This window comes from Aulostomus chinensis, chromosome 9, assembly GCF_037954235.1.
Source record: "Aulostomus chinensis isolate RoL2024-O1b breed Wild chromosome 9, RoL_Achi_v1.0, whole genome shotgun sequence".
Lineage (NCBI taxonomy): Eukaryota > Metazoa > Chordata > Actinopteri > Syngnathiformes > Aulostomidae > Aulostomus > Aulostomus chinensis.
In genome coordinates, this window is record NC_141328.1 from 17,304,327 (window position 1) to 17,328,780 (window position 24,454).

The following is a 24,454-nucleotide window of genomic DNA, read 5'->3' on the forward strand; positions in this document are numbered from 1 at the left end:
GCGATCAAGAAATATGTGCGATACATGATTTAAAAATCACATTTTCCTAACAGCTGAGTTATGTAGAAATAAATGAGACACTGCCATCTAGTGGACGTGAAGACCAATTTATGTTCATCCATCTGAGACAATCGTCTAATTTGTTTTGTATGTTGATGTGAAAGCACTTTATTCACACACACAAACACACACATACACACCACGTGTTTATGTTTTTCTTCTTGTTCTTTACTATGCAAAACATCGCAATCAAAGATAGACCCGTTTAAAAATGATGGAAGAGTAGAAGATTTTGCCAAAGTGCAAGTAAATGAATTTGTGATTATTTCAGTGCTTTATTTATTTATTTATTTATTTATTTGTATTAAGTTTTATTTTCAAATTTAAAACTCTGGCAAACAAAATGTCGAATCGTAAGCAATTCAAAAAGGAGCACTCCAAAACATTGCGGTCAGAAGATAGATTCATAAACGAAATTTTCCACACCAGCATAATTTTTTAAATTGCAAGTAAAATGAATTTGTTAATTATTTATTTTGCCTTTTTTGGCAACTGAGTTTACACATCTTGTTATAGGCATTTTCTATATTTGAATCCATTCATCCATTTTCTACTGACTGTCCTGTTTAGGGTCTCTGGACAAGTCGCCAGTCCATCACAGGGCCAACACATAGAGACAGACAACCATTCACACTCACAGTCACACCTACGGTCAATTTAGAGTATCAATCAGCCTCGTCCCCTCTTGATGTCTTTGGACTGTGGGAGGAAGCTGGAGTACCAGAGAGAACCCACACAGGAACAGGGAGAACATGCAGACTCACACAGGAAGATCCTGGGCTGGAGCTGGGACTTGAACCTGGAACCTTCTTGCTGTGAGGCGACAGTGCTGACCACTGCACCACCGTGCCGCCTATGTTCTAACCATTCTTTCCCTTTTTTTTGTATACCTTCAATGTTAAGACTACTGTAGCTGATGCATTTTCATGGGTCTTTCCCCTTTCGTCATTGGTATCCCTACAGCTTCTGACCAACACTGACCTCTGCTGGAAAGTACAGAGAAGTTCATCTTTTTGTGTGTAATGGTCAGTTCTAATCTTAGCTGGTCACTCCCTCACCATGTCATCCACCTCATGTCCTGCTCCCTCTCCCCCTCCACATGATTTCTTTCCTTTCCACCTCAAACTCTGTCCACCACGAGAACTGACCCTTCAACCTGCTGTTTTTGCACTTCTTGACAGGTTGTGCGCTGCAGTGTGTTTGCAGCCACAGTTTTGGAGGAGTTGTAATGGCTGATGTTCTTCCTACAGTTCCAACGTTCCATCACAATGCACCGTGTTCAATATCTGTCGTCCAAATCAGGATCTGGGGGGAGGGGGGGGGTGACACAAAGTTGAGGTTCTGGTTGTTGTTTATTTTTAAATAAAGACAGACCTTTAAAAAAATGAAAGTTACAGTTACTTGAATCCAACAGCCAGCTGAGGTCTTTCTGTGTGGAGTCTGCATGTTCTGCATGTTCCCCCTGGGGTCTGCGTGGGTTCTCTCCGGGCACTCTGGCTTCCTCCCACACAACAAAGACATGCAACTTAGATCAAGAGTGTAAATGCAAGTGTGAACGGCTGTCAGCCCCACTGTGATGGACTGATGAGTAGTCTAGGATGTACCTGGCCTCACACCCAGTGATGCTGGGACACACACACTGATACTCAGACAACCATTTATTACTGTCGGATTTGTGTTTTGGCAGTTAGACCCAAGTGCAGAAAACAGAAAAAGACAAGATGTGTGGAAGGTAAACTGTCACTGACAAAAGAAGACTGGCAAAGGCATGTAGGCAACAGGACACGATGAACACCTGCTGACATTAGGACCCGACCGAGTGACAAGAGCAACTGAACTGTGATGTGCTGATTGGATGAGAGACTGAGGAGGACTGATTAATAGACGAGACACAGGTGAGAGGGGGAAAAAAGACAGGAAGTAACTCAGGTGAACATATCAAAATAAAGTGAAAAACTAGGGACAATTGACCAGAGACCAACATAATTACAGAAGATACAACTCAAGGAAGACATGACAATTACATAGCAAACCTAAAAATAATTGAAGCAACACATCTGCATCCTCCATTTTGAATTACAATGTAAATCTTAATTCAGGCAGCACAGTGGTGCAGTGGTCAGCACTGTCGCCTCACAGCAAGAGGGTTCCAGGTTCAAGTTCTGGCTCTATCACAGGATCTTTCTGTGTGGAGTCTGCATGTTCTCCCTGTTCCTGTGTGGGTTCTCTCTGGTACTCCAGCTTCCTCCCACAGTCCAAAGACATCAAGAGGGGACGAGGCTGATTGATACTCTAAATTGACTGTAGGTGTGGCTGTGAGTGTGAATGGTTGTCTGTCTCTATGTGTTGGTCCTGTGATGGACTGGTGACCTGTCCAGGGTGAACCCTGCCTCTCACCTGTAGCTGCTGGGATCGGCTCCAGCCCCCCAGCAACCTTTAAATGGAAGAAAATGGATGGATTTTAATTCTCTGACTAGAATCCAATGAAGAGTCACAAAGACAGCTTTGCCCATTTGTTTCCCTTCTTCAGAACATTATTAACTTCACTTTTTGTCTTCTTTTGTTGGCATTGGGAACCCAGGTGGAGTTGGTGATCAGTAGCACGTATTCTCACGGTTACATAACACGATCATAGTAATAACAAGGACACAAAAGGGTGAAAGCACTCTGGAACTACTGGCTCATAAACACCCAAACTGTGGTCTGAAACACTCCCCTCTCCTGGAAAAGACACACTCACACACACAAATATTAACAAACTCATTTCTCTTTGACATTTTTGTTATTTTAGCATTGTAACCCCAGGTTAGCATAAACAACAAAAATAAATGATCATTTATTATTATTTAAGTTATGAGTGTGCCCTTGATTTGAAAAAAAAGTGTTACCGTGAAAATCTTTTAGGTTTTATTAGATCTTTTAATACCACCTGACTTGTGTTACAGTGTTTTGGGAAGGTCCCAGAGTCGACCACTTACCAAGAAACCAAACTGTCCCTATCTGACCTCTGGACGCTCCTCCCCTCCTCCTTTCACTCAGCGAGCCTCTGGGCCCTCAGCCAAACCTCCATGGTGCTCTAAACTTTAACCGTGGACACACGGAAGCTCCTATCTGATCACGTCTGACTTTCTCTCCCCTTCATAGTTCCGCAAAACTGTTGTTGCACTCGCACACAGATACACACACACACACACACACTCCTCCATTTTCCACACACTGTAAAATATAGTCCCCTCGCGTCCTCATGTAACCTCACCTCAAGTGAACCCACTCCATCTGAAAAGAAAGTTCACGGAGGAGAGGGAGGAAGAAAGATCACTAACTTACTGTCTTTGAACTGTTTTTGTGATTTGCTCCTGAAACTGAACCCTGGAAGTCACACGCATTCCTAGATTGTTTACTTGCACTAGTTTGGCGCAAGTTAACCCCCTCCCTCTCTCTCTCATGCTCTCTCTCTCTCTCTCTCTCATGCTCTCTCTCTCTCTCTCTCTCTATTCCTCCCATCCAGGCTCTCTCAACCACCCACTTGTTGGTTCCTGCTTAGTTTCATGTGGCGATAAGAGAAGAGGAAAAAAACAGGAAAGCAGGCTTTAATTGCCTTTTCTCTCAAGATCTGATCTTTTTTGTTGCTGCAATTTCTTTCTCAGGACCACTGTAAGTATCTCCTTTGCCCAGTCAGACTGCACTGATATTTGGTGAGGGGTTCTACTGCAGTAGAAACGACCAGACGACTGCCACCCTCAAGCTTCAAGCCAGCACTATGGAGGAAAGGGGTGGACGTGTAGAAAACATAGCCTATTTATCTCTAGATAAGCATTAAGTTCTTGTTTGTCAGAGGAGCTAAAATGCAGTATTTACTCCACAATAAAAGCCTGATCTTAACAAGAACTACTTCTCTGTTGTTTGCATGCAGGAATAACGCAATTGTAAGAATTAGGCTGAATGTTTTCCCTCAGTGGACATTGAATATTTGAGTATCGCGGTGAAAAACAGAGCAAAAATGTCTCCTTTGTTCGAATGTTTTTACTCGTGTCCCTCTAGCACAAGGTCAGCTCGCACTCTTGATTTGAGCCACTGCCAACGTCTGCCGCCATCTTCACTTGCACTCTGTGTGTGTGTGTGTGTGCACGTGCGTGTGTGTGCACAACATTAAACATGTCCTTTCTCAACTTAGAAACCTTTGTCAGACCAGGCATTTTCTTTTATGCATAAATATGTCTTTTTGTTCTTTTTCCAAGCATTTCAAGAACATGGCCACCTGCAAAAGAAAAACACAACCACCGTCACTTTGACCTCTTCTCCGTCAAAGTTTTGGTTTAGTTTAATAAGGTGGTCAGACAGGTCAAGAAGGGATTTGGCATTCATCCAGTCCACCCTCATGAAGCGCTTAGTGAGATTCTCTGATTGAAAAAAAACACGCCGTGTGTGCTGTAAAAGCACCAAGGACCAAATAAATGTGCAGATAATTCCCAAATTAAAACATAATGGATAATAAATACATACATTTCAACATGAATGCATATTTGTGTTTGCTGGTTTGTTCAAAAATAGCGATATTGTATTTCTTAAAGCGATATTTCACTCAAAAAAGTGTATTTTGCGTGACCCAGTCGCACATATTTAGCTCCCAGCTAATGGCAACTGACGACTTCCAACAGCCAAATGGCCCAAAAATGTCCATGCCGTATGTCCAATAATCAACAAACACTTTGATCTGAACAAAAATCAAACTATAATAAATGGAAAAAAACAGTTTTGCACTTGTTCACAGTAGCGCTGAACCACGTTATTGTTCGTTGTTGCTTCAAATCAAAGTATTTGCGGATTCCTGAGCGTGCGTCTGGATGAAGATGCGGAGTCAACCTGAACGTGCACTTGAGGGGCTGCAAATCAAGAGGTTTTTGGACAGTTTCTCTCGTTAGCCATCAGTGGCCACGGAGCCTTCAGCGAAATATAGGTGGCTGGCACTTCCTGCTTTCTGGAGTCACAAAGAAGTGATGCAGGAGGGGGGAAGTGACACCTATTAGTGAGAACTTGAAAGACAAAATACGCTTTTTGGGTGAAGTGTTGCTTTTGTCCTGTTTGACATCGGACAAATGACAGTGTGTGTGAGCAGTAAAGGCTTGGAGGGATTGAGTGTGTGTGTGTAGTAGAAATCAGGACGTGTCACTGCAGAGGGTTCAAGCTGCTGGCATTATTACTAAGCTGTACTTACTGAAGGAACCTGAAGGCAGCACAGCGTCAGTGAACAGTGTTATTCAGACACATTTGATCCCCAGGTTCTCTTATATTTCATTAAACTGCAGTCACCGTTAGTGGCTGAGGTCTTTTTAACTCCTCTGAAGAATTCTGTCATTAATCAACTTCAGCTGGAAAACTTTGAGAACCACTGATGACGTGCCATTTGTATGTTAGGCTACTTCTAATAAAGTATCATGACATCAAGCCTGGAGAAAAAGCATTCAATCTCAGGACAGCACAGACGAATCAACATGTCAGTAAACGGCGGCGTTAATCAGATGGATGAATTTTACGCTGTCAAACCAATAAGAGTCATCAGATTTGCGGCACAAAGACGAGATGCCGTAAAGAGGTCGACAGACAGCTCGTCTCAAAACACAAGCCGGGACAACGAGAAATAGAAAGAAAAACAAACAAAAAAGCAATTTGTTAAGGAACAAATAGGATTCTAGCGCAAAATGTCACGTAATCAACAAGAGGCAAGAGGACAAAATCAAGGACTCTGGACCAGAACAGTCCGGAGTCACAGCAATAGCACAGAGACGATGATGATAACATGTTCGACATGGTAAAACTGTGTATCAGATCTCCAGGCGTGTCACAAAGAAGGACTTCACAAAACCATCATTCATGTTTCGAAACCAGTAGCAACAGTAGCAACGCACGACAAACGATGACGTCAATCCTCACGATTTCTGAGATTCACAAATAAAGGCCACAAAATCACCAGCGCTCCGAAGAAGCTTTACTTTTCTGTGGCAAGAAATAAATGACACGAATAATAAGATGAATAAATGACATGGGGATAAATGAAAAAATACCTACATTTTGCTACGGAAAAGCCCGTTTGTGAATTTTTAAGTTTAATTACGTTTTTGCATTCATTTGTTTCTGTGCCTGTAATTTGTTTCTCTTTTGCTGCAATTCTGCATGTATTTAGCATTTCTCTATTTTTTCTATGTCTACACTTAAATATTGGTGTTATGTCAACTTCCAGTGTTTCCATGTATTTGTTTATTTCGGTGTCTGTATGTTCGTGAGGTCCAAACATCAGTCTAACCCTTGCGTGTGGGAATCAAGGACCGCCCACCGTACTGGCACGCAAGAGTATAGAAATAACTGCATGCAGAACTGCATTCATTTATATTTTTATTGAATTGGGTTTTTCCCCTGCATGATTACGTATTTATCACATGACCTCTCATATAAAATCAGGGCATCTGTTCGTTCATGGCTCATAATTTTAGATTTCCACTCACTACCAAAAAGATTTACACCAGGACAAAATTTTGACCCGGGACTTAGAAGTCACATGTTGGCCAACTTTCAGTTCCAACATCAACGAGGAAAATCCAGGCCGATGTATGCAAATTCCATTCATTATGATGAGGCTTCCTCAAAAAAAATGCTGTTGCTTTCTTATGTGACTTGGTGTGTTTGTATGGGTTTTGATGGAATACCTATGGATAGTTAACATTACTCTCCTCTAAAATAAAAATATAAACATATTGGAAGTCCAAGATGACGATGTAGTTTGCGTGTGTCTTCGATACAGAGGCATACGTGGTTCATGAAGTGGCGGCCATGAGAGCTCACCTGCCTCTGACAGTTACTCACAGACGTTGCGGATGTTTTCAGGTGTGTAACAAACCTCTGTGTCTGCAGATGCTCGGCGTGACCGCAGGGCACGTGAGAACCGTCCTGGCCAGGCGTGTGACGGCGGCCTTGACCAGCGGCGGCGGCGTGAGGATGGCGAGCCACAGTCACGGTACCTGGAGACTGTGAAGTACTTGTATCACAGCTTCACAGTACATGTTGACTTCAATTGACTCCCCAGGAGCAGGTTAACTGGTGCAGCTGGGGAAGCTCCTATTAGAGGACGTTCTATCTCTGTGTTTACCTTCTCTTTCTCTTACCAGAAACACAAAACGCTGACAAACAATCTGGGCATCTAATAAAGCAGCAAATCCCTGTCTGGCTGGCTGCCTCTCTGATATTTCAACAACTGTTTGCTCCATCGATGACAAACTCTCGCGAAAGCAATGCTGGTGTCTCAAGTGCAGAGGCAAAATATTTGGACGAGTTGTTCTGAATTTGTTGCTGCACCAGTCTGATAAAGCAGGGAAGCTCTGTGTGGATCGACCTCCAGCTGTGTCTCTCCTAGCAGTCAGATGAAGGAATAGCAGTAGTAATTAGGGCTGAGTATTAAGAAGGGTACACTAGCATGCATACATTACAGTGGGTCACAATGGGGAATGAGCACGATACATAATTTACTAAATATTTCAAATTAGAGCTGAAAATAAACCTTGCTGGCCTGGATCATCTACTAATGTGTACATCTCATTTTGTTAATACATTCAGAACTGTTTTCTGTTTTAAAGATTTATTAGAACAATGTTTCTTAAGGGAGGCGGCACGGCTCAGAGGTAGAGCGGCCGTCTAGCAACCGAAGGGTCGCTGGTTCAAGCCTCACTCCCCCTGGTGATCGTGTCCAAGTGTCTTCGAGCAAGATACTGAACCCCTAACTGCTCCTGATGGCCCTGCGACCAACTGGCGACCTGTCCGGGGTGAACATTGCCTCTTGCCCAAAGTCAGCTGGGCTAGTAGATACCGTAGTGTAACTGGTGTAGTCAATTATGCTACTGGTGTCTGTAATGCACGGGAGCCGTTCCAGCAAGCCAGCATTTACAAAACCACTCCTGCTAAATGGAACAGGGCCAAAATGAAGGTTGTTATTTGCGCCTGTGCTTACCAGGCGCTGACAAGTTGAACCGCTGTCACTATAAAATGATCAATTGTGATAATTGTCTCCTGTACACTTGCTGAATCTCTCAGACAGACGCAGCAAACGAACAATAGTTGAATTAGGCTGTATTTTCTGTTATTCAGCAGACTGATGGAGGCGGTTGGGCGCTTGTGGCTATAGCGAGCTTCAGACAGAAGATGGTGCTGTTGAGCCGTCATGAGGAAACATTCACGTACTTAACCAAATCTGTCTCTGTCCTTCCAGAAGTGGTAGACACAGTGGACATGTCGAAACCCTTGTACTATGACAGCGTGGGTTACCCCCTGCCTGACAGACCCTACAAAGAAGAGCTGAGTGCTGCTGACAAGAGCCTGAAACAGAAGGAGAAGGGGCCCTGGAGCCAACTGACCAAGGAGGAGAAGATGGCCTGTGAGCTCCTCCTTCTTTCTCAACCTGTCAAAGGAGGAGTAAAATAAGACTTCTGCAATTAATGTTGTTCTCTCCGTATCTACACAACAAAAACCACGACGCAGATTTTTACTACACTCACACCTTCCTCTGTCTTTTGCGGATGTTTCATTTAAGTGATAATTAAAGCAAACAGTGCTCACGAAGATGGGTTTCATGCCCCCAGCATCACTTCTTTGTGGCTCCAGAGCGAAGTAAGAGCCAGCCATGTTTAGCTTTCTACTGACAACTTCCAACAGTAAAGCTGCATCAAAACACGGGTTTACAAACTCTGAAGTGCATCACCTGGTGCACATCTTCTTTATCCTGATGTGCTCTCAGTAGAAACACAAACTCTCTGAGCTGAGCTGCACTTGCAGTTTGCCGCTAGTTTCCGTCAGCGCGTTCAGTTCAACCGCCTCACTGGGGCTAGCTGTGGTAGGGTTTGTTTTAACGCAAACGAAAGTTGTTTGTGGATTACTGAGCACAGGCTGGATAGAAAAGATGTGGATTATACAGGATGACGCGCCACAGAGTTTGTAAACAGATGTTTTTGTTTCTGTAGCTGCTGTTAGCATCAGTAACCATTAGCATAAAGCTATTTTTTTCTGCATTCTGAAGACACAAAGAAGGGACGCGGGGGGCGACACCTTTACGACCTCAAGAGAACTATTTGGAAAATTAGGGAATTTTTATGTGTTTGGGTTTTTTTGCTTTCTTTCCCGCTGCAGTGTATCGCCTGAAGTTTAACCTGACCTACTCAGAGATGAAGCAGCCAACTTATGAGTGGAAGACAGTCCTCGGGGGCATCTTCTTCTTTCTGGGGTTAACTGGGCTGCTGTTCTGGTGGCAGAGTATCTATGGTGGGTCTTCAGCTGAACTCTTCACAGTTAAACACAACATCCTCTCTTGTAATGTTTGGAAATCCCTCACATTTCCATTTAGCTCTTTATGGAGGTGAAGAATTTATTTTTCTTGCCTCAACAACATGTTTGCTTCTTGATTTAAATTTGAAAAAGCATAGGTTTTCCACAGCAGATGTTTCAGACCGGTCACCGCAACAACTGTAGCTAATGAGATGAACGAAAGGCTCCGTTCCTTTCACGTCTCCCAGTAAAAGCACAGCTCCCAGCACCAAAGCCATCCGGTGCCGCATCTTAACCAACTGTAAGTTTGACGGAAGTCATGCAACATTAACGTCCCACGTCTCTCTGACTCTTCGCTCTAGTCTACCCTGCACGCCCCAGGACATTTGACGAAGACTGGCAGGCCAAACAACTGCAGAGGATGTTGGACATGAAGATCAATCCTGTCGAGGGCCTTTCCTCCAAGTGGGACTATGAGAAGCGCCAGTGGAAATGAGGAGACGTCAGGACTGTGGCAGAGGCAGAGGCAGCGCAGAGGTCACACTGGTCGTGTCCTAGCTTAGCTGGAGAGAATCTGAACGAGAATGTTAACTAACTGTCAGCGTGTCCGTCCTGTGCCATCACTTCCTCCAAACACTGCGGCTTCCCGTCATGGAAGGCCCCGTCCATCCTGTTGTGACCTTCAAGGAATAATAAAGTTTTGCTTTATCCACCACTTCTTTTTTATCGGTGTTGTCTTTGCTCACATGCATAGCTCAAGGAACTCTATGAATCTGCTGCATGGTCGTAGAGAGGAACTACATAAAGTGACTTGTATTTCGACATTCAAGTACTCACAAATACTGGAGGTGTCCTAAGCTTCACTTCTACACACTTAAGCTTTTGTATTAAAATGTTTCAACATCTTGTATTGTTTCTGAATCATTTTACGTCAAACAAGTATTTCAGCCCAATATCTGCTCTGACGTCCGGTGTCATTTCACTTCCCGACACTCCCACCTGCCCCACAGTTTTCTAGTTTGATCACCTGACCCTCCGCCCATCCGCTCAGCCGTCCCTTGTTCCCTCGTCACGGCCCCAGAATATAAATCAGGCTTCCTATGCTGCTTCCCCTTTGCATTTTGATTCGTGCATCTCTGTCTCGTTTGATGAGACTCGTGCCCGACCTTTTATTTTCAAAATGTTGTATTTTTTTCTCCAGTCTAGTACAGAACTGATAGAGCAGCTTCAAATAAACTGGACTGAAATGAACCAGAGAGTGAATGTTTCTTCTGACATTTGAAGAGTCTGTGTTTAGTTTATCTAAATAAATATCCTACATCTACATCCACTGTTAATGCATTTACAAGTTAAAAAAAAAAACAGTTTTACACTATAGCACCCTATTATTTCAATTCAGTGTTTATTCTGTAATGGCACAAATAATAATCACTGCTTTGGTGCAGTCCGACAGCGAGCGTTGTGGTCCTCGGAGTGGCGGTATTTTCCTCAGGCGCCCCTAGAAGGTTTAGATTTTGTTAATTTCAGTGAGTCTGCAGTTTTCTCTTTTGGACCTCTGTCCAAAACTGCAAAGGTAACATCCCCAGTAGCAAATGTTAGCATGTGTACCAACTGAGCGACGTGCAAATATTCCCATTTATCTCTGAACCTCAAGGTGAACTTTAATTGTGGATAAATACTACATGTATGACAGATGGATGTATTTGGTCTGGTTCAGGCTCCTCCGTAAATACATTTCCTGTGTAATTCACTGTCTTGCACATGCCCCCGTGCGTAACTTGTGACAGGGCCAAGGGTTTTAAAACATCAGAGAAGTGCCTCAAACTTTGACTTTGATCTCAATCATCCTCTCATGTTAGTCAGACTTGTTGACTTTGAGCTCTGTCATGTCAGTCAAACATTCCCACTTTGATCTCAGGTACTGTCATGTAAATGGGTCAGCCATTGTCCCTTTAATCTCGAACCCTTTTGGACACCAGACCTCAGCATTGAACTTCCTCAAGGCACCAGGGATGCGTCAGATGAACGCTTGTTGGTTTAATAGAACCACAGAGAGAAGGACTCGCACAGATTTCTGCTGGTTAGACTCGAACACTTCATGCATTCTTGAATGTGATCCCCAGGACTCCAGGAAAGATGAGACAGACTTAGGATCTCTTCCAACATGGGCTTTATTAGCTTCAATGAAATTCGAACTTGGTACAGTGGTATTCTAAGACAAACAGACCGTTGAACTCGGTTGCGACCTTGAATTTTGTATCCGAGCAAGAATGCACTTTTGAAAATATCCTTTTGCTTTCCCTGCATTCTCCTGTCTAATAGCAGTAGAATAACCCTAAAAAAAGGACCCAAACACAACAAATGACAATGCACATCAATGCAATGAAGATGGAGTTTAAGGCCATTTGAAGGGGCACAATGATGCTCGTTACACCAAATATAAATAATGTTTAAAAGCCATCAGTTCTGCTTCTCTTAAATAGGTTACTAAGCTAAAGTACTATTCTAATTGATTTAAATAACTAGCATTTATGTGTGTGTATATATACATATATGTATATATAAATACATATATAGATATATATCTCTATATACAGATATATATCTATATATATACATATATAGATATATATCTCTATATACAGATATATATCCATATGAATACATATATACATGTATCTATATACCTATATACATATAGATATATATATCTATAAATATATATAGGAATATATGTATACATGTATGTATGTGTATATATATACACATGCATACACGTGTATATTTACATACATGTATGTAAATATACACATATACATACATATATATCTGTCTATATATATATATATATATATATATATATATATATATAGATAGATATACCTATATACAATGTATATAGATATATATACATAAATATATATGGGGGCGTGCCAATGTTGTCGCCGTTCTTCATTTGTGCCTCCTTCAGGATAGTTTCTTTTTTTGCCAGACAAAAATTCCCACACGCTTGAACGCACACACGCACACACACACACACACACACACACACACACACACACACACACACACACACACACATATATGTAAGGGACTGAAGGGAACTAGTCTGAGTTAGGGGCCCGGGCAGCAGTGAAAAAGCAACACTAGAAAAATAGATATATATACTGGAATGTATGAGAAAGACCTTGGCTAGTAAGATGAGGATACTCGTAGTCAACGCAGGTTTTTTTCTTTTGGTCAAACATTTGTTCCGAGGATAACAATTGGGGTTTTAGGTTGACAACATATATGAGTGTGTGTGAGTGCGTGGGTGTGTGTGTAAGTAAATGTACAAGATGTTTGTGGTTGTGAGGATGGAAATGAGCAAAGAAAAAACAAGATATAAAAGAGGTCTTTAAAGATGGAGGCACAGCTGGATTCTCACACTGCCAGTGTGGAGACAGGGGGATTTCTCTTTACAATGCTTTTAGCGGTTTTTTCTTTGTCTCCACTGAGATGACTATAGAACCAAACCATCTTTCAATAAAATGTCACCCGGCTGCTCTGAATTGTGCTTTGCTGTGTCGCTACACACACACACACACTAGAGGGAACACTCAACTATTCTTACGAAAAAAAAATCAAGACTGAAGGGACAAAGGGAACAACTTCGAATTAAAGATGGAAGGGTGTTTAGTCCTCATCTCCTGTGGACTAAATGTGACTGGCAGGTGTGTGTATGTGTGTGTGCCGAGTGTGTGCGGAGGTGTATTTGCAGGAGCAGCAGGTGGGCCAGCTGTGACTGACACACGTGACTAGGTGCAGTGACAGCCAGGGGAGCACACAGGGGTAGGTGGGACTGGATGGAGAGGGATATATGACAGACATGAGGCATCTGGGGAGGAAGGGGAGGAGACATGGTGGTTGTGTGTGTGTGTGTGTGTGTCTGTGTGTGTGTAGTTTTTACGCTCCTACAGCCGCTGACAGTTACTGATTTGCTTAAGATGATAAACAGACACGATAAGAATCAAACACAAGTGAGAGAACTTGTGATGCAGAACCGAGTTGCCTCCTGAAAGACAGCTGCTCCGTCACTTTGCTACATAAATCTTCAGAAAGCTGTGCGATCCTCACATGAAGCATGACTGACAAAGACAAATGCCGTTGTGGAAAAATAAAGACGGCTAAAACAGATCAAACCTGTTTGATTGCAGCACATGATTAGCATTTATTGCAAAATGAGCACTGAAAATGACTGTAACCCCCCCCCTCCACCAAAAGAATTATGACAGAAATATTGTCTTACCAATATTAGATTTACAACGACCAAATGCTCACATTTGAAATGGTGGAACCAGTGGTTTTATGTACTTCATTGCTAATTCATCAACTGATTTACAGCTTAGTAAATCAACTACTGGAATGATTCATTGTTGTAATCCTATAAACAACAAATAAACGGTTTATAATGAATTATATTACAGTTGTGAGAGGACACAAGTCTCCGTCCAAGGACGTCTGTGAGCGGTATAACTAAGTTTGGCTGATATATACGCTCTCCGAGTGTATTTGGACAGGGGGGAAAAACCAGTAATTCTTCCTGCAAAGCGTCCATGTGAAATTAATGTATTTGTCATCATTTAAAATGTCTTATTATCTAAGTGGTGACAACACTAAGTTCCCTCGACTCAGCATTCATTAGCAGTGGTATGCAAACTAGCTGATAAAAGGTTTAGAACACAATAATGCACTGCATTACTTCTCCTATGAAGACTTAACTGATATTATAACAAGTGTGTTTTATTATATTTCCACTCAGTCTGTTCTGATAAAACACCGAGCAGGGTGTCCGCGCTGCGTGGTGCGTCCTCTCCTCCATGTCACTCGTGCCCACACCTTGGGTGGGGTCAGCAAAAGGGGCCTCTCTGTGCCGAGTTTGCATGTTCTCCCCGTGTACCCGGGGGTTTCCTATACAGGAACCCCTCACAAAAACATGCAACAATCCTGGTCACTACAGCACCTCCCACCTTAGGGATTTAAAAAAAAAAAAAAAAGTGATCAAATAAAATGAACTTTCCCTCTTAAATTGAAAATCATATCACAGTATCACACGGATTAGGGTGTTTTTTTCCCCCCAATTGTGCAACAGTGTTATAATGGATTTAATAATAGTGATAATGTTCATATACAGAGTACAAACGTTCGGTGTTACTGCAGCAGCCGGAACCTCAGATCCACCCGAAAGGCTCGTTAATCTGACGCTGTTGTGTCATCAGGATTGCACGGGTGCGTGATCACAACCCCTCACGTGACTGCAGCTATGTTAGAGTGTGTTATCGGCCATTTATTAACAGTTCACACGCACATTTCTCAACGCTTCATAGGAGGAAGTATACATTCAGAGATACTCAGTACATTATTATGAGTCATAAACGTTTTATGAAGGGTTTCTAAATCCCAAACCCATGTTGTTGTTTGTCGCTACAGATTTTGCTGCATTCTTCAGCTACTGTGTAGTAAACATGGATGGTCGGAGCTCGTGTGAGCTGCAGATCTACAGATTCAGGAAAGGTGCCACACACCGTGGTCTGGCAGTCAACAGGCTGACTAAACATAAATGGGAGTAAAAACAAGGCCAAGTATGACCACAAACCACGAATCAGCGGGAGCAGTGGGTTGAAAAATCTAAATGCTTCAATAACAATCACAAACAAGTAGAAGATTTTGGTTTTTAGTTGAAGTCTACTAAAAAAATAAAATAAAATAAAAAGGTGTTTTAATACACCATTCAAAAAAAACCCATGAAGGAAGGACAGGTGAGAGTGTGAGGAGGACTGCGGCGTGGTGTTATTTTAAGGATGGCGGGCAGGAAGTAGCAACTACTGAAGCTGTTGGGGGAGGGGGCAGGTGCTACATCCTCCCCTGCTCTCACGCTCCATATGGCACATACAAAGCTATCATAGCCGTGTGTGTGTGTGTGTGTGTGTGTGCGTGCGTGCGTGCGTGCGTGCGTGCGCGCGCGCGCTTAGGGCCACGTGGCTTCGCAACATGCTGACGCTTTATGTCAGACAGGTTTGGGTTTAAGACTAGAATCAGCTTTAGCCTCTTTTTCAAGGAGGGCAATGGGAAAGAAAAATTTATTAAAACTAATACATACACACTTACAGAAAGAAAACGATACAGGAATGGGGGGGTAAAAGGAACAAACATGTCTGAGAGCACATGAATATTCTTCCACTTTTCTTAAAAGTTCAACATGTGAGGATTTTTCTGGAGGGGACACATCATCATCAATTCCGACAAAACAAACAGGACCTTCATTCCATGTACGTGTGCGTGCGTGTGTGTGTTTTATGTATGTAAGTGGATGGTATTGAAGGAGACAGGTGGAGAGGGGCGTCTTCCCTCGCTCACAGGCGTTTCTGGGCGAGGAGCGACCCCACCACGACCCCGGTCACCAAGGTCATCCCTGCCAGCAGCCACTTCTTGAAACTCTCCTGAGACCTCCTGCTCTCCGCCGCCGCGTCCTGCCCGAAGATTTCAGCAAAACGCTCCTGGCAGGAAAAAGACGGATAAGCAAGGGTTAAACACCGAGATGTAAAAATGACTCAAATCAGATCGACAAAAAACCCCTTTTATGCAAACACCAGCAGGTAAGGGAGTCAGGTGGATTCCCAGCTCATAAAGGTCTCGAGGTCTCATCCGCCCACAGCGGGTATCTGTTTGACTGTCAAAGCCACATGGCTACACGGGGAAACTTCTAGCCACCACAGCAGTGATACAGGTAATCTCCACCGGAAAAAACCCAAAGGACATCTACATCCTCCAGTGCTTGGAACCAATAAGATCCAGCTGATTAAGATCGATCATTAACCTCCTCTCCTGTCATTATAGCACCTCTCACTTGAGAAATTTGCCGTCCTCGGTTCCCCTCCCCTTAACAGTAGGTTTTCTACAGCACCCTTGTTGCTGCTGCTGCTGTTGAAATTCTTTCCCACCGTTGTCCTCACATTGCAAAGTCTGCATAACCGCCCACTGAAATCATTTCCTGGAAATGGAGCTGCAGTGAAAGCCACCAAAAGCATGCGGTTTTGTTCTTCAACCACAGGGAGGCGCCAGTCAGGCTCATGGCAGATCAGCTGAGGGAGACGTGGCTCCACTGACTCACTGTCGCTGCCTACATCCCCGTTTCAAGATGGGGTGATGCTCTAACTCGATAACATCATTAGTGAGGCGGATGCTCTTTCCTGAAGCATTTCATCAGATAAAGTGATTAATGACTTATTCAGCTGTCAGTCATCCAGATGGAATTCAACACAAAAGGTCTTTTATTTATTACCGTGGGCCGACATTACTGGAACCTCTGAGGACTAAAGAGACAGGAAGAATGAGAAAGGATGGAGAAATTATAACTGAAACAAAAGAGGAAGCCGTTCCTGGAAACTGAGTAATAAAGTATATGACTGCAGCAGTTGTGAACTATGTCAAATCCTGTAAGCTGGTTTTGTCAACAGTCATCGTGTTAGGACATCAGACAAAGTTTCAATTATTGTTATTCCCACGAAAACTGGATTTTTTTTTCCAGTAACATCAGTCTGACTGCAGATAATGTGATACTTTGGCTTCACTCTCATGTTAAGAGCTTGTCGGTTTTCTTTAATATCGTAAAATTTTGGATCTACTGTAACTCCACCGTTCAAAATTCGAGCCGATTGGTTTACTGGGATAACAGTAAATCAACTGAATGAGCAAAACGAACTGTAAGTATCAGCTTAACTGCAATTGTGCATGTAAACCCAATTGGAATAAAATAAAAATAAATACAAATTGGAAATTGTGATGATAAATCATCTTGATTTGATTTGCCTGGAACACAAAGTTCCTACAGAGCAAGAGACCTCACTCTCGAGGCCTATGACTTGCTGCTCCACGTACAGCAATACGATGGTGTTAAAGTAGTGACATTGACAACAAAATTTATCACCAAACTCATCATTTCTTTGAAATGCTTGTGATAAGAGAGAAGGTCAGGAGGGGGGGGAGGGGGATCAAAATAAACTACATATGCAAGTTATGCTGTCACAAAATACCAAAATCTGTGCCAAACTGATGCTACGAACAAACCCTGATAGATATCACTCCTCTGTACCACAGAACACCATTGTTAAAACAGCCTATCACTGAGCCACACTTTCTTCAAGATGAACATGGCCACAAGTGTTATTTTGATTTAATCTCTCTCACACACGCACTTGCTGCTGGGAATACTCTCTAGAGCACCGAATGTTCATTCATCCACCGCTAAAAATAGACCCCAACAATCACAATATTGACTCCATGGCCTGTATGCAGGACGTCACTCCTAACAGGCCCTAAAATACTCATTTAGAACTGATCTCGACAAGCTTCTTAGAACACATCATTTCTCATCTTCTTTAATTCGATTTTCCCATTGATTTCAATGTACATTACAGCCAGAAGAGAAACCCAGAGTGGAACAAACAGTTTCGTTTTTGTTTACTGCGAAGCTTTTATGCAGAGCATCGCCTAAAGTTGTTCGAGCCGTTTGGAATTGAAAGACATATTTGGGGGCTCTAAGAGGGCCAAACACCATCTCACAGTAGCTCTATTCATTCATGGTTTAGTAAATACACACACAGATACTGTAAAGTACATGGAAAGGCAGTGTAGGCAAACACTTGTGTGTTTCCTATTGAAGAATCTCTGAATATGTAACTTAAGTGGAACAGCTTTGTTGGGCTTCCCTGCCTTTATTACAAGGTCCGGTCAAGGCGACACATTCCATGTGTTACTGCACGTTGTGGCCTTACATTCTGACACCCTGACCCTGTCCAACAAGGAATGGGGAGGACTCAATTACTCTCTGTTGACTCTCTTTCAACTGCCAAAAATGTTTGTCTTCAGGATAACCTTCACTTCCTCCAGGCCTTGATGCAGCAGATACACAGAGCTACATTTGTGTAACGTGACAAAACCTTGCGTGGAACTACAGATAAAATATGAGCTGCAACTAAGTGGTGAGCTGCATTAAAGCAAAGTAGACACACCTAGTCACAAGGGATTGATAAAGCCTTCGCCGTAAATCATGACGTCATGTTCTTCACACGTGTGAGTCAGAGTTTATTGAGGCTTTGTAGTGCTTCTGAGGAAGCTGGGCCAGCTTGACCCTTCAAGAACAATGTGAGGAATGTTGATGTAAAGACCACATGACTTCAGCCGAGTGTGATGGGGACAACAGACAAGTCAGGACATGTTATCAATGAGGGGACAGGTAAAGCTCTGGCAAACCCCAGTGGAGATTCTAGAGAAATTTCAGCAGAAATGTCCCTTTCTAAACAACAACAGGATCTTGACAAACGTAGCTGCTGGGGATAAGGGCTTGTTTCCACATATGAACGTCTGGTGACTGTAATTTTGTACGTGTAGATGCAATATACAAACAAGGTGACAACCTCAGCTAATTAGTTTGTGGTGAGAGGCTAATTTCTTCTGTTTATCGTAACCTTCATGTGTGGAATTTTGCTGCAGATAAAGTACATGCCTGGTATTTAGCTCACTTGTAACCTGTTAGCTTGTTGCAAAAAAAAATCTCTGCTTTATTTGTGCATTAGTGTGTCTCAATTGCTTCCAGCCTGGCCAGCCTGTCTCTGGCACTCAGCAACCCCCCCCCCCCCCCCGACAATTTGTTGGGGACTATTTTCAGCTGTGGATTGACACACTTGACTTGGTGTTCTTGTGAATACACCATAACAGGACACTGATTGTGGAGATTGATTCATCCAATGGCTATGTTTATAATGGAAGAACATGTCAGCTAGCGGTTATTGGGGCACATTGTGTATGTTGTTGGTTTTGGTCTTTCATTGGAATAATCAGAAAAATCTAGAATATCACCAGACTCAGCCAAACTGTTGATGACATACTCAATGATAAATGAATTATGGACTATAAATACCATAGTTGCATGTGTATGTGACTCAGTGCTCGGTCAAATCACTTCCTGAAAGCCTCTTTGCTGGTTTGACATGCTTAACCGTGGTCACTGTCTGCAACAAATTTAAACACGCTAAATCAAATAGAAGCATTACTTCCATTCCACCAGAGCTGACAGTAATCAAGCTGCCACCCGTAGCTCCACCTGCTCACGTCCCCGTCTGTCCATCAGTCTCTTCCCTTTCTCTCTCTTTATCTCTGTCCCTCTCTTTCCTTCTGTATATCTGTCTTCCTCCATTATCTGTCTTTGTCTCTGCCCTGCTCTCCTGCTCTCTTTCCCCCCCAACCGGTCAAAGCAGAAGGCCGTCCCCATTGAGCCTGGATCTGCTCGACGTTCCTGCCTGTTCAAAGGAAGGTTTTCATCACCACTGTTGCAGGATGTGCTGCTCATGGAGAATTGTTGGGTGTAGATTCATTGAAGGAGTGTGGTACTGGACCTGCTCTACTTGTAGAGTGTCATGAGAGAACGTTTGTTGTGATTTGGTGCTATACAAAGAAAACTGACTTGACTTGATCGTCCTCCATTGTCTGTTATGTTGATGTCATTACGACCACTATTCGTTCCTCCGTAGTGTCCAGTGCTTGAAACACTATGTATTTAAAAGTACTTTAAAACAATCTGTTGAAGTAACAAGAGTAGCCTCATTGCTGATGTCTTTGGAGAAGATTCCTCTGCTTCTAGTGGTTGTGTCAGTGTGGAAATTAATGTTATTGACCATCTGCCAAAGAGACTGATGTCTCACTGTGGATAGATGTGGTTGACATTAACGATTGTGGACACAGTAGTAACATCTCTGATTTACACAGTGTCCTGACAACACATGAAATTTATGCCCACTCTAACACCTGGATGGAAGTAGTAAAAGTATTCAGTAGGATTTAGGACCACCATAATTTGAAACCAAGTGTAAATTTTGTAACTGCAACAACCCCATCAGAAGTGTTTCATTACATGCCTTGTTCGCCATGCAGGTATTAATCTGGAATCTGGAATTCCAAATCCAGGCTTTTACCCTCTGAAATACTGGTGACAAAAGTGTGGACAACAGTGATTCAAATCTGCTGCACTACACCTCAGTATGTCCAGCAGCATTTGTACCCATTTAAAACAATAACTTTTCTATTTCATTACCACTCACTCTCCACCTATAAACTTCACTTGGGAGTCAGATGAGATCTTCATTGTATTTCCATTATACAGAATGCCTGAGGGTTCCTTGCTTCATCTCTTTACCAGTCAGTTGAGTATGTGCATGTAAGGCAGCAGAGTTGGTTTTGATATGCTCAAACTCACCCAAGTCCCACCTGGCAGGTAAACCCAGTCTTTATCTGCCTTCCACTCTGCTCTCTCTCCTTCTTCTCTCCCCTTTCACACGGTCACGCCTTTATTTCTTTATCTTAGCTCAGTTCCCAAAGGAAATCAGGTGCTCCAGAGCGCTTTCAGGCCTTGTCTCTGTTTTCTTCTTTACTCCTTTTTTCTACCTCTAAAACTTTCTCTTTCTTCACCAGCAGGGGTGAAAAAGGATGAGGGAAGGATTAGCTCATGAAAGCACAAGGTTGGGGAGAGAAACAGAGAAGGGAAGGAGATTCTGCAGTTGGTTGCCACGGCTACTGGAAAGCAGCTGATTAGTGTGTGTGATGTGTGTAGTTTGTCCGTGACTGCAGGACCGTCTCTCTGGCTGATAAATGGCCCAATACTACACGTGGAGAAAGGAGCATTTTAACGATCATTAGCAGTAGCTTCCCATTCATCAGCCCCGACTGGTTGGTTGCTCCAGTGTTGCACCATAACAAGCTGCAACAATCAAATTCCCTGTTGGTGAAACCCCCTTATTATGACACTGACACACACACACACACACACACACACACACACACACACGGCAAACATCCTTTATATTTAGGCAAAATGAAGGAAAGATTGAAATTCAATAACTTGGGGACATTTTAAAAAGGGACAAGTAATCAACTGCAATACTCAGAAATACACCCCCAACCACCACCACAAACACACACGCATACACACACAACTTGCACTTTCCAGTAATCTGCCATCACAAGTTTCTGAGATGTTCTACTCTCCTTTTGAAGTGAGGAAACAGGAAGTTACCTCTGCATTGGTCTAGTGTCTACCAAACCACAACTTTGTCAACCACTAAAAAAAAAAAAGAAAAAAAAAGAAAAAAGGCAAGACATTTGCCTTCAGCCTGCACCCTGCACAAAATTTGGACTGTGCACTCACAGAGTACACAGGCCCTTGCACACAGAGCAGATGATGCAATTGACATCACTGCCACAACAGATAGTTAATTTGTCTTTACGCAGACAAAGAATAATGCCTGGGATATGTACTGCAACATTGAAATAGGAGCCAGTTCAACAGCATTTTTCAAATTGGAGGCTGTTGCATTATAGTTCCTCCTCTGACATTCAGGTTCTGGCTCCCACAGGTTGTTTTCAGGTGATGACTATACTTCAAGCTAATTTAGAGTCCATTACCAAGTTTCAGCCTGAAACTAAAGGATGGGAAATGGAAAAAAAATCTAGAAGTTTGAAGCTTAAAAGAAGTGAGATCATCAGAGGTTTTTCTAGCAACAAACCATCTTCACTTTTGCTGAGGAAATGAAAAAACACATTTACACTAAACCTCTAACCTGACTCGAAATCATATGTCGGTAGGTAAAGACAACCTGACAACTTTGTTCGTCCTTGCACGTCTGCTGCCAGCAGAGTGCTATGTTGTTGAACTGACGCCAGCAGAGACACTCAAGGTCCCATTCACATGCAGAGAGGAATCCAGAGGGTTTCACTCAGTGTCACCAACCGGAAACTTCTATACTCTGGTAGGAAGCTGACAAAGGCTCTTCACCCTCTCACATTCAAGAGCCTTTGAGTGTGTGAGCGTATTCACAGCACTCCCTCTGAATAGAAATGCCTTCAACAAAACAATCTAGATTGACCAGCCAGGAACAAGTTTCATCCTGAGGAAGGGAACAAGCTAGAAAGTTATGGACGGCCGGGGATTTGAGGACACCGATTATCAATCAATAACAGAAGCAATTTTCTAAGAGCGTGTTTAACAAGAACTTGTTCAAATCCAAACTAACAGATCACCAAAACTCTTCATTTACACACACACACACACACACACACACACACACACACACACACACACCTCCAAACTATACCCTGATTACTTTTCAAATTCCTTATGAGTGACACATTTCCTATCAGTAAATCTGTTCTGTAGAAGGGAAAATGCATGAATGAATGAATGAGAAAAATGTGATAAAACACAATGGGGCCACATCAGTCAATGAACTACCAGAAAGGAATGCCAGGAAAGAGATAGTGTTTGTTATTCTTTAATCCAACAAGGCAGAAATGAGGAAGAACAAAACCTTGACTTCTCTGGCACATATTTCACAAAACAACTAGACTGAGGACAGTTGAATAGGGGATTTTGCTGTGTTATGGTTAATATTTCCTTGAGATTTTCAGCTCAAATGAAAGTCTGTTCAACCCCAGACAAAGCTAACTTGTGTCATTTGACTTCCCTTTCTTCTAACTTTGTGATACAATTGCTTCCCATAAAAGAGACCCTGCCCTTGTTCTGAAAATGTAGTGTAGGTGGGGAATGAGTAAGCAGAATCATAGTTGAAGAGTTCACAAGAATCTAGTGGCCTGACGTCTGCCCTAGCTATCGCTGAGCAACATTTCATCCAAGTTGCAACATTTAGGATAAGTAAACAAACACACACCTTTGCCAAAAGTACTGCGGAGAACACAACACATGTTTTTGTTTCTTGAGTAAACTCAGTGAAGAAATCCTGTTTACAGAGTGACACAGGGTGGTGGAATGGTGATCTGGATGGGGAAACCAGATGCAAAGATTAAGAATGAAGTTCCGAGTACAGCGTCTGTGTTGTGCGTTGCATGACTCTTGGCTTACACGGTGACCAACTGTCCATAAGCAGATCACATGAACACAGTGACTCATCGAATTCAAGAGGAAGAGCAGATTAGCTCTCAAAATACTGATAAATCACCTGAAGGAATGGGCATGTCATGCTGTACGCAACATCCGTTTACTTTTAAATGAATGATTATTCTCATGGTTGCCATTTTTACCTCCTTGGATATATTCCTAGAATGAATCATCTAATGTGACACTCTAACTTGAGCTCAGGTCCGCTGATTATTCTTGACATTTTTAAATGATGATTCGCGACAAAGTGATCTAAATTAGACATGATTTGAAAAGAGAAGAAAACATGGATTTGACATGCTTCTCCAGAAAAACCAGTCTCCTCACTGATTTAATTTATTTTAACTGACTTATCATAACCAGCAAAGTTACTGATAATAAAAATAATCATTAGTTGCAGCTATAGACATTCAAAATAACGCTGTAAGCAACAAGTGTTATTTTTTTGTGATGAAGCAGAATTTTCATTATTATTCATTATAATTACAATTCATCATTTATTATCCCAATGACTACCTGGACCGGAGTCGACTCCCTGTCAAACCAAACAAGTGCAAACCAGTTTGTTCAACTGATTTCATCAGGTGGTCGTGCTCCACGGAACCACAATGAACAAACATCACACCGGAAGTGTTGTAGTGGTTTTTTTTAGCTCAAGCCATGTGTTTTTGGATTACGAAACATATGGGCGGATAAAGAAGTCATGGATTACACCGTGCTGGAAGATGTGCTTGAGAGTTCGTGGGCGTTCTTGGATGGTTTTGCTGTTGCTAGTAGTCACTCTCCATGAGCTTGAAGCTTCATATACATGGCTGGCTCTTACTGCACTCTGATGTCACAAAAAAGTCATGCAGGAGGGGAAAAACAACATCTTGAAGAGCTCAAGACACATATTTGGGAGGACTTGAAAGGAATTTTTTTCTGACTTTAAATGTATATTCATAAATGCAGTGCAGGTTATGTACACCGCACATTCCGAACATTTTCACCACTCTCTTCACGTTTGTCTCAGAAACATCCAGGGAAAACCCTGTTACCACAGCTTCACTCATGCATGATGTCACTGTTTCAATCCCTTTAGCATCAAATCTATGCTTCGTAAAAGGG

At 42.5% G+C, this 24,454-nt stretch overlaps 2 protein-coding genes and 1 long non-coding RNA gene across 3 annotated transcripts in view; 2 read left to right on the top strand and 1 right to left on the bottom strand.

Annotated features, from left to right (window-relative positions):
- The first annotated feature begins 3,547 nt into the window (after window positions 1-3,547).
- cox4i2 (cytochrome c oxidase subunit 4I2) lies at window positions 3,548-10,078 on the top strand. Its single transcript, XM_086214014.1, has 5 exons — window positions 3,548-3,714; window positions 6,967-7,069; window positions 8,315-8,479; window positions 9,229-9,360; window positions 9,726-10,078. The coding sequence occupies exons 2-5, from the start codon at window positions 6,967-6,969 to the stop codon at window positions 9,857-9,859; spliced, it is 534 nt and encodes a 177-aa protein (XP_086070140.1). The 5' UTR covers window positions 3,548-3,714; the 3' UTR covers window positions 9,860-10,078.
- Window positions 10,079-15,614: 5,536 nt separating this feature from the next.
- Window positions 15,615-24,454, bottom strand: part of bcl2l1 (BCL2 like 1) — a 28,831-nt gene continuing 19,991 nt past the window's right edge. The window contains exon 3 of the mRNA XM_086214015.1: window positions 15,615-15,899. Coding sequence (XP_086070141.1) covers window positions 15,756-15,899 — 144 coding nt within the window. The 3' untranslated portion in view covers window positions 15,615-15,755. The remainder of the gene's footprint in view (window positions 15,900-24,454) is intronic.
- On the top strand, window positions 18,701-21,071 carry LOC147256122 (uncharacterized). The gene is made up of 4 exons (XR_015117886.1): window positions 18,701-18,837; window positions 20,332-20,436; window positions 20,561-20,671; window positions 20,872-21,071. It is a non-coding gene; the product is annotated as an uncharacterized LOC147256122 (long non-coding RNA).

Coding starts and splice junctions, on each gene's coding strand:
- cox4i2 (XM_086214014.1), top strand. CDS start 6,967: ATGCTCGGCGTGACCGCAGGGCACGTGAGAACCGTCCTGGCCAGGCGT. Junction 7,070..8,314: donor GATGGCGAGCCACAGTCACG/GTACCTGGAGAC, acceptor CTGTCCTTCCAG/AAGTGGTAGACACAGTGGAC. Junction 9,361..9,725: donor CTGGTGGCAGAGTATCTATG/GTGGGTCTTCAG, acceptor TCTTCGCTCTAG/TCTACCCTGCACGCCCCAGG.